The following is a 12058-nucleotide window of genomic DNA, read 5'->3' as shown; positions in this document are numbered from 1 at the left end:
AGAAACAACAGGGCTCTGGTGAAACCCCAAGGGCTCTTTTCCTAAAGACACCGGGTTGCTTTAATTGAGCTGAAACTGGCTTAGATTTCGCCTGAAACTCTCCCCATCCTTTGTCTTCTGCTGCAAACATCAGAATCCTGTCTGCTTGAGAAAGCAAAGGAGGCTTTTAACTCTTTCAGCTCTGTTGCCTGGAGACATGTTCCCTGGTGAGGAATCACCAGCAATTTCCAAAACAGTGTGGAGAGTTCTGCAGGTCCACAGCTCCTGGCCTTCCTGGGCCGTGGGGAAAAATCTTGCACAGACATCCTTGGTCCAGATGATGTTTCAAGGCATTTTCCATTTTGCAATCTTTTCCTTTTTGAAGCCCGGCCATGCCAGGGAGCTCTTTTGGTTTTTGCTAGTGCAAAGGGTCACACCTGAGCCCTGGGGACACCCAGACATGTGGGAAGCTTTCTGCTCCCAGAGATTTCAGGCTAAGCTCACTGGCCCTTAGATGAACCTCTCCATGTCAGGACCTACCCACCAAAAGGCCCATCTAATTTCTCATGGAGCCGCATGCTTCTCTGGTCACTTTTACATTTTCCTTCTTTTTGTTCTCTTTCCTGACTTGGGTTTCAGTTATGGATAGGCTATGGTGGATGCTCTCCTTGGGGGCATCAGAGACAGATCATCACTGAGCTTTGACTGCAGGCATGGCAGGAACCTCTGGGACCACCCAGCAGTGATCACTAGCAATCTCTTAAGTCCCACGTTAGCACCTCCTGATAAATTTTGCTGATGTTTAATTTACCCTTATTCACTTAACTGTCACCTCTATGGCTTTTAAACCTCATTTTTCTCCATTTTTTGCAGGTTTCTCACCATTTCTCCTTATTTCTGACCATACTTATGTACTCATACACATGGCTCACGATGCAGCTCCAACTCCATTCTCCTTGGCTTTTCCCTTCTCAGGTATTTATAGCCATTTATCCAATCTCCTGTGGCTTCCCCTTAGTCTGGGAACAGTAAATTCCTTTAATCCCTCAATAAGTCATCCTCTGTAATCACTTTATCAGCAGCCCTTGCCACTTGATTGATCAATGTCCAGCTCTTGAGTATGAGTAGGAACCCATAAAGACCTGAGTCACCGAGCTGTAGGCTTTGCAAATCAGCATGGTGGGGCATGCCCACAAGACTTCACGAGTGGAGCAGCGTGCACACAGCGATCTGGCCAAGCTCCAGAATCAGGGCTGAGAAAGCCTAACACAGAGGACCTGAAGGGATGCATGCAAGGGGCAATGCAGTAACATGTACGGGAAGCCAGGACACTGCGTAGCTCTCCCACTTTGCCCTGCCAGGAGAAGCAGGTCCCTTGTTGAAGCCACACCACATGTAGACCATGATCTCTCCAGATCACAGCTCCTCTCTTCTAATCATACATAACCCCCTTTTTTTCCCTAAAGCCTCTCAGCCATATGTACACCCAGAGCTTCCTACCAAACTAATTTCCCCTCCAGTGGGCAAAATCATCAGAAGGAAACTGAAGGTATCTTTTTGGTAGTTGTCCAGTGGTTTCTGTAAGTCCCGTTCCTTCCTGACCCATCACCCCACCAACAGTAAGTGCAACCCCTGCAAGGTCCTCTTTGCTGGGGGGTCTTCCCACCACACCAAATCTCTGTGATAGCATTGCACCAAGCTTGATCTTTGTCTGTCCCCAGCTGTGGGCAAGACAATGGCTGTGAGAGAAGTCCACTTCTGCCTGCTGCTATTTTTTTTACATGCAAATGATTTCAAAATACAGTCTTTCAGATTTTACTCCCCCTTCTATCCATTGCAAAATCACTTCTTCTGAAATCTGGCTGTGTTACGCCAGTGATTTTCATTATAGAATTTCATGTCCTTTAGAGCACTTCAATTATCTGTTGAATTCTTCTTTTCATGCACTTCAATTATTCTCTTTATGCAGCACTCTGATATGGATTTTCTTTGGCTCCCATCCCATTTGGCCTTGAAGCACCCTCCCAACACATATGAATCATGAAGTTGACAAGGAAAACAAGAGCACCCCAGGCAGGTCTGCATTCCCAGCAATTGTCTGTGATTATAAAATGATTTAAGATGTGAGAAGCTGCTAACAATCCCCTGTAAGTTGCCACTTGCAGTGTTGTCACATCCTCTTGTCCCTGGTCATATGTGTTGCAGACAGGAGCAATTCAGACAAGCATCACTGGTTCAGAGATAGATCCTGCAAAGCTGCGTGAGTGCCTGGGACAACCCTGCCATGGCAGGGACACAGAGGCAGCAGTGCCATTGAAGATAAATATAGGTAAACAGAGCTTCCCTACATCTATCTGGGCAAGTGTGGAGTTGAACACCAACGGGGGGTCTCCAAGTGTGGTCCAGGTCTAGCTTCAGAGCTGGAGTCTCACCTACCTTTAGCCCATGGAGCTGATGTCCAGGGTCCCTCTATAATGGAGGAGAAAGGCTCCTGAGGAGATATGGGCCTTACATCAGCCCTGCCTTGTTATGATTTTTTCCTTCGTTTTCAGTCCATTACAGCTCTTGTTGGTGACCTCCTGAGAGCAATGGGATGAGCTGCTGTCCCCTTCCTCTGACACTTTTGGGGAGGTCAGTGATTAGCCTGGAGCCAGGTGCCTCCCTTTGATATGGCTATGATTGTATATGGGGTTTTTTCCTAAATAAAGCCACTTTTCCCCCCTGTAAGGTCTTGCTTGGAGCTTTGCCACACTCTTCCTACAACGCCATAACATTTTTTCCTACAATAATTGGTGGATACATGTGTACAGGGCTGGGTGGGAGAACACATGCAGACAGCATGTGATGAGATGTCAGCTGGTGGTCCAAGAAAACAAGCCGATCCCTTTTCATCATCAGATCCAGCAGAGGAAAACATATCTCTGGGCAAGCTCGTATGATGGCAGTATCCGCTCACGTTGTCTGGCCAGTGAGCATGCTCTTCGTGCCATCATAAAACACAGGAAAGGTTATCCTGTCCCAGAATGGTCTCCAGTAGCTTAAGTTTGACTGAAAGGCATCCCAGCTTCATCTGAGGATGCCAGGAGAAGAAGATTCACCAGGTCCCCTATTAATCAGCTCCAAACCCATCCTGGTTATCATTGCACAAGGGATGCTTGGAGCTGTTTCCTGCCTCCATGCCAGCAGATCCCAGCATAGGTGGGACAGTGAACCACTGCCTTGGGGTCTAACCAAAGCCAATGCTGATTTTGGGTCCTGCAAAATGTCAGGCTTGCTCTGGTTTGCACCCCACCATGGTGCCCATGCATCATGCAAACTTTTGGGGGTGATTGTGCCCCAGACTGGTACAGTCTGATTGCTGAGTGACACCAATGTCCTTGGCCATCCCCAACATCCCACCATGTGGCGTCATGCTCAGCCATGGCCTTTTCCCAGAAGAGGCTGGAGAAGGAGAAAGCTATTCCTGCTTTCTGCCGTGGTGGCTGTAATTTAAACACAGAGACATTTTTATTTATTTAACTCACATCCTCTCTGAGAGAGGTTTACAGCCAGCAAATCAATTCCGCTGATTAGAGCTAATGGATTTTACTTGACTTTACTTTTCCATAGTGGTTTCCTGAAAGTGAATGAGCGGCCATGCTTCAAGATTTATATACAGCTATATATTTCACTGCAGGAGATGCTAAGCAATTTTTTTAATTCTGCAGCTTCTAAATCCATCCAGGTCTGCCTGGTATCTGCAGAGCAGGGAAGAGTCTCCTGATGCTGCAAAACCTCATAGAGCAGTTTTGCCTGTCTCGTTTCCTATTAAAAAAAAAAAAAAAAAAAAAAAAAGGGTAGTGCATGACCAAGCGTTTCCGTGTGAGATGAGCCCAGGCTTGTCGCAGATGAGGGAAGCTCAGAGAAATGTTCAAAACCACTTTGTGCACCTGGAAATCCCCAGTCCCCAAAGGGGTGCAAGGTGCTGTGCAAACCCTGGTGGAAGGCACTGCTGAGTGCAGAGCTGGGACACCCCTTAGCTCCAAAGTGGGAGCTGCAGCAATGCATTCGCATGGGCTTGCACCCACCAGGAAAACACTAATTTATTACTTCCCCGTTATATTAAGGACAATTGATTACACTAACAGCTCTTAGTGCAGCAAATTCTGAAACAGCGATTCAAAATGTCCTCTGCAGTGAACACCCAAGCATGTGTGGGGCCTCTGTGGGCATCAGAATACAGACCAAGATGGGCTTTACACCCTCAAAAGTCACCGCGGCAGCTTTGAGATAAATGAAACTAAAGAGAATATTTTAAAATAAGCAGATCCTTGAGGTTCACTAGCCGGCAGGCTTGATCCCATTTCAATCCTTCGATTGCACATCTTCCTTACGGACCTTGGGTCACCATTGCAGGATGATGCTTTTCCAGTTTGCCTTGTTGCTGTTCCCAGAGTTGTGTTGTTGTTTTGTTTTTTTTTAATATCAGAGTCCATCAGATGCAAAAACCTGCTTGTCATCATCCTGTCTGAAAAGCAGAGAGCATGGAAACACAGGGCTGGGGTCTCACAGCACAACTTTGGTATGACTCTCCCACCATTGCTGCAGGACCTGGATGAGCTGAAGGTTTCATCTGCAAAAGGAAAGTGTGGTGCAGCAGAAGCCATGTGCACTTTACCACTTTTAAGTGTAAAAATCAGCCTTAACAGTGATCAGCACATCTAACGTGGGTGCAGAGGAACACACACCATGTGCTGAAAAGCAATGCCCAGTGCACTGAGGCCTCAGAAAACTATGGTTTGGCACAACCTGGGACATACTGATGAGTTCCCTAAGTCTTTAATTATAATCACCCCTTTTAATTCTACTGGATGTAATAGCAGGGACAATAAAATCATCATGGAACCACAGAATGGTTGGGGTTGGAAGGGACCTTCAAGACCAGCCAGTCCCACCCCCTGCCAGGGGCAGGGCCCCCTCCCCCCAGCCCGGGCTGCTCCCAGCCCCGTCCAGCCTGGCCTTGAGCCCTGCCAGGGATGGGGCACCCACAGCTGCTCCGGGCAGCCTGGGCCAGCGCCTCGCCGCCCTCACGGGGAAGGGTTTCTTCCTCACGTCCAACCTAAATCTCCCCTCTCTCAGCTTCAAGCCATTCCCCCCTGTCCCACCGCTCCCTGCCCTTGCCCAAAGCCCCTCCCCAGCTTTCCTGTCGGCCCCTCCAGGCACTGGGAGCTGCTCTAAGGTCTCCCCGGAGCCTTCTCCTCCCCAGGCTGCACAGCCCCAGCTCTCCCAGCCTGTCCCCACAGCAGAGGGGCTCCAGCCCTCTGACCAGCTCCGTGGCCTCCGACGGGCCCGCTCCAACAGGTCCGTGTCCTTCTGATGCTGAGGACCCCCGAGCTGGACGCAGCGCTGTGGGGGGGTCTCAGCAGAGGGGAGCAGAGGGGCAGAGCCCCCTCCCTCGCCCTGCCGGCCACGCTGCTGGGGATGCACCCAGGGCACGGGTAAATGTGTGCATGTGTGGCTGTGACTGTGTGCATGTGTGAACATATTAGTGTGCATGTGTGTGTGCACGTGTGCATTATATGTGTGCAAGAATAAGTGTGTGCTGGTGAATGTCCATGTACATGTGTGCAGGTATGCAGCTCTGCATGCATGTGTGTGTGCTTGTGTGAATATGTTTGTGTGAACGTATGTGCCCACATTTGTGCATACAGATCTGTATATGTGATTGTCCTTGTGTGTACATGTCCATGCATTTGCATGTCTTGTGTGTGGATGTGTGCACATGTGCACATGTGTGCATGCACGTGGGAGCATACATGTCTGTGCATGTGTGCGTATGTTTGTGTGTTCACATGCAAGTGTGCAGCATGCATGTGTATGCTTGCAGGTGCATGCACAGGTGTGTGCATGCAGGTGTGTACATATGTTTGTATATGCGTGTGTGCATATGCAGTGTGTGCATGTGTACATGCTAGTGTGAACACAGCTATGTGTGTGCATGTGTGTGTGTGCACAGCCATGTTTAGTTGTACATGTGTGCATGTGTGTCCATGTGTTCATATCTGTATGTGTCCATGCCTGCAGCTGTGTGCATGTGTGCATGCATGGGGGGATCTGTGTGCACATGTGTGCATGTGGGTGCATTTTTATGATTATCCATGTACACACATTTGTGCATGGGTGTACAGGTGTGAGTGTACAATCGTGTTTGTGTGTGCATTTGTATGTGTGTATATATATGTGTGCACATCTGTGTGCAGGTGGGTGTGCAAGTGTGAGTGTGCATATGCACATATACTTACATGAGTGCATGACTGTTTGTATATGTGCATGAGTCTGCAAATGTGTGTGCATGCATGTCTGGTGTATGTACCTGTGTGAGTGCACATGTGTTTGCATATATATGTGTGTGTGCATGCAGATGTGTGTTGCATGTGTGTTTGCATTCCTGTGTATGTACATGTGTGCAGATGTGTGTGCATATATGTATGCAAAAGTGCATGTACACATATGTCCATGCATGTATGTCTGCTCAAATATGTCTTTGCATGTGTATTGCATATATAATTGCAGGCATGTGTGTGATCATGTGCATGTCTTTGCACAGGTATGTGTGCACAGCCACATGCAGATGTGTGTGCACACTGAGTGTGCATTTGTGTGAATGTGTGTGCATGTACATGTGTGAAGACACGTGTATCCATATCTGCTGGCATGCATTTGTACGCATGTGTATATATCCACATGCAAGCGCCTGTGCGTGTTTGTGTATGTGCATGTTTCATGTACGCACATATCTGTATGCACACTGGTGCATGTATGCAATTGTACATGTGTGTGCATACCTCCATGTGGGCATGTGTGTGACTGTGCATGCCTGTGAATGCATGCATGGGTGTGTCCAGCATGTGTGTGCATGCTTGTGTGTGATTGTGCGTGCATGTGCATGCCTGCATGGGTGTGTCTTACATGTCTGTGTACTTATGTGTGTGCCAGTGCATGAGCGGGAATGTGTGCTTGGGCGTGTCTTGCACGCGGGTGCATGCAGGCATGTAACTGTGCATGTATGTGGATGTATTCACAGGCACCCTGCATGCGTGTGTGCAGGTTTGTGCATGCGTGCGTTTGTGCATGCATGTGAATGTATTCATGGGCGTGTCCTGCACGCGTGTGCATGCATGTGTGCGTCCGTGCATGCGTGCGAATGCGTGCGTGGGCGGGTCTTGCACGCCTGTGCGCGCCCGTGTACGTGGGTGTGGCAGGTGTGCGCTCACACGTGCGTGCCCCCCCGCCTCCCCCCGCCCCCCCCCGAGGCCCCGCCCCCTCCGGTGCGGCGGGGGGCGGGTCTGTCCCCGCGCCGCCCCGCCCCGTCCCTGCGCGCGGCCGCGGGTGCGGGTGCGGCGCGGAGCGGGTGCGCTCCTTGCGCGGGGCCGCCATGGCGTGGCCCTGCATCACCCGCGCCTGCTGCATCGCTCGGTTCTGGAACCAGCTGGATAAAGCGGACATCGCCGTCCCTCTCGTGTTCACGAAATACTCGGAGGCCACCGAGCAGCCCGCCGCCCCCGCGCCCGCCCCTCGCCCCGCCGCCCCCATCGACACCCAGCCCGGCGGCGAGGCGGCGGGGGGCGGCGGCGCGGCGGGGGAGCCGGCTCCCGGTCCGGCCCGGCCCGGCCCGGCCCCGCACGCTTCTCCCCCGGCCGATTCGGTGATGCGCCACGACTACAAGCCCTGGAAGGTGCAGCGGCCGGAGCCGAGCTGCAAACCCAAGAGCGAGTACCAGCCCTCGGATACCCCCTTCGAGAAGGAGACGCAGTACCAGAAGGATTTCCGTGCCTGGCCCATCCCCAAGCGGGGTGACCATCCCTGGATCCCCAAACCGGGACCTTCCCCCGTCCTCGCCCTGGACCGCGGGTCCCCGGAGAAACCAGCTCAGGAGAAACGAAGGAAGGTGCTGCCCGGTCCCGAGAAGAAGGAGGAGGACCCCGAGGTGGAGGATGAGCATCCCAAAGCGATGCGGGCCGGGGATGGGAGAGAGAAGGGGAGGAAGAAGGCGGAGGAGGCGGGCGGGCAGCCGCTGGACGCGGGCAGGGGCAGGGCGGCCGCCGATGCTCTCAACAGGCAGATCAAGGAGGAGGTGGCGGCGGGGGTCAGCTCGTCCTACAGGTGAGACCCCTCCACCTCATCCCGACACCCTCGCCAGCCCAGCCCCCGTCCCCTCTTGCCCATCCCCAGGAGCGACATCCCACCCAGGGAGTTGGGTCAATGCGCCTTCCAGACGTTCCCGTGGGGGGTGTGTGTGTGTGGGGGTGGTGGTGTGTGCGCGTGTGCTGATCTTCTGCTCTGGGGCGGGGTGGGGGTTTTGTCCTTAAAAACCCCCACCTCCTTGATGGGGCGAGGGTAGGTGCAGTGCAAAGTGGTGAAAAGGCGGGTTGTTTTTGTTGGGTAGGTTTGCAGCAGGTTCGAACATCTTGTGTGTGTGTGTGTGTGTGTGTGTGTCTCGCATCCCAAAATTCAGAGACACCACCACCTTGGCTTTCCGCGTGGGTGGTGTACCCGGGATGTGCAAGTCACCTTTCCCGGTGGTCCTTTCCAAATGCATCCTTGGTTGCCGTGGTGCAGCCAACCCGAAGGACCAGCATCCCAGTTGCCATCACTGCATCCTGAGGACCCCACGCGCCTGCGGGGTGCCCCATGCACAGGAGGGTCCCACGTAGCACCCTGGGCCAGTAGCATCCCTGAGACAAAGCATCCTGGGGACGCAGCGGGATGCGGGTGACAGGCGTCCTAGGCTGCTTGGGTGGGGCAGCCTTTGGATGCTGCCATGTTTAACGCGGTGTGGTGGCGGGTGGCATGTCCTTGTGTCCCCCTCATCATCCTTCCACCCCGGGCTAGAAAGAGGTGCCCTTATTTAACCCCAGGAAGAGACCCTGCTTGGGATTCAGAGTGCAAAACTCCTTCCCACGAGATGCTGCTGTTATTTCTCTCTGGGTGAAGGAGTTGTATGTGTTGGGAATGCAAAACAAAAGTGCCGGGGTGGCTGCCCTGCATGTGCATTTGCAAGGAGGCTTTGCTGTGATTGTGTTTTCCAGAGCTTTCTTTGGCAGAGCCTACTGCTGTTGAGGCCGGGGTGGAGGTGGCAGAGAGCAAAGCTGGTGTTTGTTGTGACAAAATTGTAATGGCAGCCTTTTTGCTTCTTCCCGTACCACTGTGAATGCCAAGTTGTTCATGCCTGTGAATGATTGATTTTCTTCCCTAGGGAGATTTAGAGGTGACACCCTGCCATCAAACAGGTGGTCAATTCATGCAGATTTAAAATGAAGCTGGGATTTGGCTCCTCTGTCCCCCTGGTGACTGCGTGGCATGGTGGAGCTGGCCGTCATCTCCCTTCCCGTGTCCCTGGGGGGGAAATGGTTCAAGCAGTGAGGTTTTGATTTTTGCTGTAGTTCGGCCTTGGCTCTGGCTCTTGCTGGGGATGTGAACAATGATGTGGGCTGAAGTGCACCCAGATGTGACAGCGGTGATTGGCTGAGATATGAGAAAATGGCCAGGGATTTTCAGGGTCTCTGTTTTTCAGGGGTGGAGGGTGTGAGGAAAGGGTTTTCCAGAAGTGAAACAATCCTTTAATGTGCTCTGGCCAGCCCTGATATTAGACTCAGCTTTTTAGCTGGTCTCTTGCAAGGTCTGGGCTCATGCTGATGATGGCAGGACTAAAGCAGAAAGGTCAGACTAGAGCTGAAGAGCTGTGTTGCTCTCTTCCACTGGTGCAAAGGATAATTAGACTTCTTTTCTTGCATGTTTAAGTGCAGATTGCTCACCTTCCCATCCCTCCAGTCTACTCCAGCAAATTCATGCAGCCAGTGCAGGCTGGGCTGGGTTTCCCCAAGCAAAGGGGTTGGGTCTGCTCAGTTGTTAAATCTAAGAGGAACTAGAAGGATTCAGTCCTCCTTGTGTTGCTCCTTGGCTTTCAGGACATCCCTAGGGCTTCTTTTTTCCCCTTGGGTCCTCATCTGCTCTCCCACTTCCATGTGTTTCTTCCTAGCAGCATATTATTGCAAGAGAAGTGTTTGCTCTGACGCTCAGCCCGAGAACAGAAGCACCTCTTCATTAATGCATAAGTGATGTTGTGGCTAATTGTTCTCATTTTCCGTTCAAATTAGGCATCTTTTAAGTGTTGTTTATTGTTGACGTTCTTTTTAAAAGCCACATTCTCCAAATCCTTATTACTATCAGGAACCTTGCTGCTCACAGGAGTCCCGACTCCTCACGCCCTGGGTGGGTTCCAAACATCTCCGAGGATGCAGACTCCATAGCCCATTTGGGCAACATTTTGGGCCACCCAGCAGCCAAAATTATCTCCTAGTGACCTTTCGCATGAGAGGGGCAAGGATGACTCACACGGGGTTTGCCTGTTGTGGCCTTTGCTGGGCTTGTGCATGGATGAAGGCTTGCCAGCAGCACAGAGCAGGGAGAGATTTCCTTACAGTTCTCTGCCACTACTGTAAATCAGCGTAATGTGATGCTCCAAGGCTGGGAAACCATTCCATGGTGAAACCAAAGAGCACAACGGTAAGGTTTTTTAAACTCACTCTGTCCCCCTATTATTGCCAGGTGAGGGAAGAGAGCATGGGATGGAGTAAGCAGCTAGCCCAAGGTCATCAGGGAGAAGTCCATGCTAAAGGAGGGAAATTCCCATTTCTAACCTTTTCACACGAAGACAAATGAATGTTGCAGAGACCATGTGCCTGTGACCTCCTCCCAGGTCTTCCCAGACCTACAGGGCAGAGGTGATACCTGGTGGCGATGGCCATGGAGGATGGGGGCTGCTCCCAGCCCGAGGGATCGATGAGCAGTTCGCATTAGCATTTGAACCAGGAAGCCTTCGAAGATGGCAGGGCTGTGCTGTGCGTGTCTGCTGTGCCCAGAGATCCTACAGAATAAATGGGATGTATTTATATTATTCATAGTATTTATGTTACTTACATTTATTTTTATGTATTAATTTATATATTGGATTTATTTACATACCTGTGCCCAAATAAATTCCTTTGGCAAACCAAGGGAATTTGAAGGGGATCAAGTTGTGCATGGATGACATCTGCTTGCCAGTTAGTGCCCTATGACTATATCTCTTTGGCTAGGGGAACTAAGGCAGAGGAGCTGCCTGAGCCCACACAGTGCACCAGGGCTGGGGACTCTGTGGCATTGTTTTCCTGTTTGCTGTTATTCTTCTGGGGTTGAGGTGGTGGAAGCCACCTCTGTTACCAGGTGTGCTTTGGTGTGACACAGGTTCCAGTACCGAGGTGCTTCTTGCCTCAATTTCTCTCCCCAAAGATGTTCTGCCCAAGCAGGGTTACAGGGGCAGGTTGTATCTCCCTTCATCCCCCTCTTCCCTGCAGTCCTGCTTGTTGTGGTGGCCTGTGGACCTTGAGGGACCATGTAAGGACCAAGGCATCCTTCAGCGGGCAGGAGTACTAAGTTTATGTGACTGACCTGACTTTTAGATAGGGGCCAGAACCCAGCCTGAGGGGCTTCTCATTTTCTTGGAAAACTGTTGCTGCGGGATGGAACCTTGTCTTCAATTTTCAGATGTCCCATAGGAGGATCTGGTGGCATCACTGAGAGCTTTATCTGTATGGAACACAGAGGTGGCCCTGAAGAGCCTGGTACTCGAGTGCTTGGGAGGGCATTTTGCCCCCTGAGCTCCTGGAAGGGATGGGCAGAGCTCTTCTCCCTGCTGCACTGAAGGATGGAGGAGGCAGGGATTGGCCCTGGAGGTCTGGGACCAGAGAAAGTAGGTGATAAAATGTGCAGACAGTGGCATTTGCTAGTGGAAATGGAACAATTAGAATCATAGGATCATTTGGGTTGGAAAAGACCTTTGAGATCATCATGTCCAACCATTTAACCCTGGACTGCCAAGTCCACCACTAAACCATGTCCTTAAGCACTGCATCTACATGTTTTCAGAAGCACATTTGGTAAATAATGCAAGAAGGAATGAATGTTTTCCATTTTTGTTTGAAAATGATGGGAAAATGTTAGAATTAGATGTTCTGGGTGAGTTTTTCCCCCCCTTCTTCCTTCTTGCCTTTCATTCTTC

At 51.3% G+C, this 12058-nt stretch overlaps 1 protein-coding gene across 1 annotated transcript in view; it reads left to right on the top strand.

Annotated features, from left to right (window-relative positions):
- The first annotated feature begins 7317 nt into the window (after positions 1-7317).
- The window catches only part of MAP6 (microtubule associated protein 6), a 45660-nt gene continuing 40919 nt past the window's right edge, over positions 7318-12058 (top strand). The window contains exon 1 of the mRNA XM_040584384.1: positions 7318-8121. Within this exon, the coding sequence (XP_040440318.1) occupies positions 7394-8121 (728 nt within the window). The 5' untranslated portion in view covers positions 7318-7393. The remainder of the gene's footprint in view (positions 8122-12058) is intronic.

This window comes from Falco naumanni, chromosome 2, assembly GCF_017639655.2.
Source record: "Falco naumanni isolate bFalNau1 chromosome 2, bFalNau1.pat, whole genome shotgun sequence".
NCBI classification, from domain to species: Eukaryota; Metazoa; Chordata; class Aves; order Falconiformes; family Falconidae; genus Falco; species Falco naumanni.
The sequence above is the reverse complement of the archived record's forward strand: the minus strand, read 5'-3'. Positions and strand labels throughout refer to the sequence as shown.